The sequence below is a fragment of the Belonocnema kinseyi genome, chromosome 10 (genome assembly GCF_010883055.1).
Source record: "Belonocnema kinseyi isolate 2016_QV_RU_SX_M_011 chromosome 10, B_treatae_v1, whole genome shotgun sequence".
In the NCBI taxonomy this organism is placed as follows: Eukaryota; Metazoa; Arthropoda; class Insecta; order Hymenoptera; family Cynipidae; genus Belonocnema; species Belonocnema kinseyi.
Window position 1 is genome coordinate 108,876,111 of NC_046666.1, and position 4,293 is coordinate 108,880,403.

At 25.6% G+C, this 4,293-nt stretch overlaps 1 protein-coding gene across 1 annotated transcript in view; it reads left to right on the top strand.

Annotated features, from left to right (window-relative positions):
* The window catches only part of LOC117181316 (glutamic acid-rich protein-like), a 3,291-nt gene extending 1,480 nt beyond the window's left edge, over nt 1–1,811 (top strand). The window contains exon 3 of the mRNA XM_033373876.1: nt 1,501–1,811. Coding sequence (XP_033229767.1) covers nt 1,501–1,811 — 311 coding nt within the window. The remainder of the gene's footprint in view (nt 1–1,500) is intronic.
* The last annotated feature ends 2,482 nt before the right edge of the window (nt 1,812–4,293 follow it).

Sequence of the window (4,293 nt, forward strand, 5' to 3'; positions counted from 1 at the left end):
TTTTCAATTTTTTAAGTATATACATAACAAGTAAAATTGTTTTAAAATGTGAGAAAAATTACTTTTTACGATTTATTTTAATTTTTTTCAGTAAGATGGATTTATGTGATTATGACCTGACATTGTTATTAAAATATTGAGGAAATAAGTAATTATTACTTACTGTTATTTGGAATTATCGTTGATCATTTAATTTGAAAAGTTTGAACAATTATTTTTGAAGTGATTATTATAGCAACTTTTCATTTTTAATTTGTTGTTTTCTCGCTAAATTTTAATAGTTGATAAATGAATCACAGAATTAAATCAGTAAGGATTTTCACTAATTCACAATACAATTCAATTGATTCACATAGCTATAAATGGGTTACTTATTTAAATCAGTAAAGATTCTCATTTAAAATTTTGTTTATTCCCTTCTGTTTTCTCACTAAAAGAATTAGCAAGTACTCAGATATAATGCTTAGTGATTCCTAATTACAATGATGAAAGTTAACAAAATTATTGAAAACAGTAATCCTGTAAATATTTTTGAGGAAAAAAAGCAAATAAAATGATAATATTTCTTCTGAAAACATAATACATTAGGAAGGACAGATTCAAAATGCATTTCTCTTTAAGTTAAGTTTTGTATGTTTCATTTCTCGAATCTAAAGGAAATTTTTTCAATTTTCATTAAAAATGAAATTTATTAAATTTTAGTTTTTTAATATGAATAAAATTAAAAATGTAATTATTAATAAGAATAATTTTTTTAATTTAAATGAAATTTAATTATTAATTTAACTTGAGTTTTTTAATTAAATTTTATTTCAAAGTTTTTCAATAAATTTTAATAAATTGTATGTATTCAAAAAATTTTTTTAAATTTAAATGAAATTTAAAAAAGCTTCGTATTATAAATAAAAACATAAAAAATTTAATTATTAATTTAACATAATTCTTTTATTAAATTTTTTCTTTTAAACTTTGTAAAAAATTTTCTTAAATAAATTAATTGTATTTAAAACATTTTTTCAAATTTAAATGAAATTTAAAAAAGCTTTGAATTAAAAATGAAATATAAAAAATTTGGTTATTACTTTAAGTTAAGTTTTTTATTACATTTTCTTTTAAAGTTTTAAAATAAAATTTTAATAAATTAATTACATTTAAAACATTTTTTGAATTTAATTTCTTCAAATTTAAATGAAATTCTTTACAATTTTTCAATTTGAATAAAATTTTAATTCTTGATTTAATAAAATTTTTAAATTCCAATTTCAATGTATATTAAATTTCAATTTCAATGTAAATTAAATTTTAAAAGTTTTCAATTTAATTTATTGAATTTAAATAAAATTTGATTCTTAATTTTAAATAAAAAATTTCAATTTCAATTGTTCTGGAAGTGAACAGTACGACCAGAACGGTTGTTACGTTACATTTTTTGGTATAAGTGCTTTGGTACAAAGAAGGAGAAGATAATGAAATTTTTTTGGTTTTCACAAAAAAAACAAGAACATGATGTAGTAGAAGAAACCAGTGATGAAGAAATTACAGTGCTTTATATTAAGGAAAAAGAAAAAGATGATGAAAACGAAAGTGGTGAAGAAAGAGATGTTGAAGAAGAAGGTGCTAAGGAAAAAGAAAAAGATGATGAAGACGAAAGTGGTGAAGAAAAAGATGTTCAAGAAGAAAGTGTTAAGGAAAAAGTTGTTCAAGAAGAAGGTGCTAAGGAAAACGAAAAAGATGATGAAGACGAAAGTGGTGAAGAAAAAGATTTTAAGGAAGAAAGTGTTAAGGAAAAAGATGCTGAAGAAAGTGATTAAGAAAGTATGCGAAAAGTGAAGTGTCTTTCTAAACTTCGTAATTTTTTAGGATGATTTAGTTCTAATTAGATTAAAAGCGAAAGGTGACAGCAGAAAACAAAAGGTAATCAACATTTTATTGAAAATGATGTTATTGCTTCAAAAATCAAATGTACTCATTGTCAAACGATTTATTTTGAAAGTTTTTCTTAAATGAAATTATTTTTTTAGTTAAAGTATTTAATATTATCATAGTAAATAATTTGTTTCTTTCTATTAGTAACAGTTTTCTTCAAATTAGTATAGTTTATTGAAAGTAATAATTGTCTTCAATTTTATCGGAATAAACTTTTGAACTTACTTTAGTCACATTCTGCTTGGAAATAAAGATTTTGTTTTATTTTCTGCACTGTCACCTTTTAAGTACTCGTATATTCTAGAGATTTTTTAAGCATGGAATAACTTATTTTTTACTGGTTTTTCTTTTTTTTTAAATGTTTTTACGAGTGATGAAAAATTATGGGGTCTTAGAAACTCTAATTATAATATAAGAAAAATGTAAGACAAAATTGTCAACAAAAATTGATGAAAAAATATATAACAAATGAAATAATTTTTAAAAACTCATAAAAAGTAATTTAATTCAATTTCATAAAATACCTATTAGGTCTTTTATTTTTTAACCTGATTTGAAATATTTTTTTATAATTTTAAATTACAAAGTAAAAATAAGAATAAAAGTACATGCAGTATTACTAATAACTTTCCAGATAATAACTAATAATATATTTTACCCTAGGGTAACATTCTTGAAGAGAACGCTTCTGATCAAGGCTTAATATTTTTCACATGGTCCTGTTTAAAGAAAATTAGATTTTCTTTTCAATTTTTTACTTTCTATTTTATGAAAGGGAATATTAAAGTAATTAAACCATTTTATCTATCTATCAACTTCCTTTATTATGAAAAGAACCAATTACATCTTATACATTACATTAAATAAGATTAGGAAAAAAGAAAAGGAAAAAGAGTGAATTAATAGTATATACCACAACAAGGGGCGAAAAGGGACAATTGCACGAGTGTGAAGTTAGCTGCCCGAGCAAACCGAGGGCAGATATCACACGAGTGAAATTGTTGCCTCACCCCCAGTTGTGCATACACTTTTTCATACAAAATTTATCGAAAATTTGACTTGAGATGCCTGAAACTTCTTTGAGTCTCATCAAAGTTGTTATTCTTTCAAAATACGAAGAAAGTGACAGATATAGGTTTGGAGAATGAAGTTAGCCTCGATTCTCGAAACGGGGTTCGATCAGAGGGAGAATGGCGGCAAGCAATTGCAGATTAAGTAGAATGTATATACTTTCGATACCTGTCACGGCGTAAAGTTAATTTCGCAGTAGCGAAACACACACACACACGCACACTGTATCAAGTTTTTAAATTGAAATAGACACTGTATATAATCATTGAATGTAATTTTTCTCAATGCAGCCCTTTTTACACCTTTAGCTTTCTTTTTCCCAGATTTTTCATTTAAAACTTTATAGGCATATGATTTCGCTTTAACCCCACAAATTCAGTCATTATTTTACCGTTGCATTCATCCTTCACCAAACCCAATACTTTTTTATTCTTTAGAGGAACTCCATATACATTATCTGGAGGAAAATCTGACGTGTCAAATTTATAAATGTCTCGCTTCATGAAATCATAAATGTTTGTATCGGTGAAATTGTAGATGACACTGTCTGTGTCTGTATAAAGCAATTTTGCACGATTTTCAAAATTTGGTCAAATGTAATTGTGATGAAAATCGTAGGTAATGTGCTTTGAGAGATCGAGAACAGCAAATCCCACATAAATTGGTTTATTAAATTTAACTTGAAGTCTTTTTGATTAAATAATAACCATATCTTCCTCGAATATGGTGCAGCTATGAAAATTTGTTTTGGCTATCAGAGCTTTTGCACCGTACCTTCCATCCCATTTTGTTATCAATCTGACATCTCTGTATTTTCTCACATCCTCTATTGTTTTTCCAAAGACAGAATTGTTCATTAGCTTGCAGAAATTTTTCTCAAAATCATGACTAGACATTTTTCGCTTTTCTGTATTTAAGTCAATATACTTTTTCAACCAGGGATTTTGTTCAAATTTTAGAATCCTGTGAATTTTGGATACCTTTAACCCTAAACTTAAATACTTTTTCAAATTTCTGTAGTCCACTACATAATTTTTCTTTAACGATAAGCTGATTATCAATTTTGGTATTTTACATGAGGAATTAGGGGGTACAAAATGCTCTGGAGCCAAAGGTAAATCTCTGTAAAAATCATGCAATTCTGTAGGATATTCCAAATCTACCTCATAAATGTATCTTATTACTGAATCGTCTGGAATATTTTGTACATTGATATCTTGATCAAGTACCCATTCGAATCCTCCAAAAGGTAAACATTCGCTCATTGCTGCACCATACTGATTATTAATGTCGAAA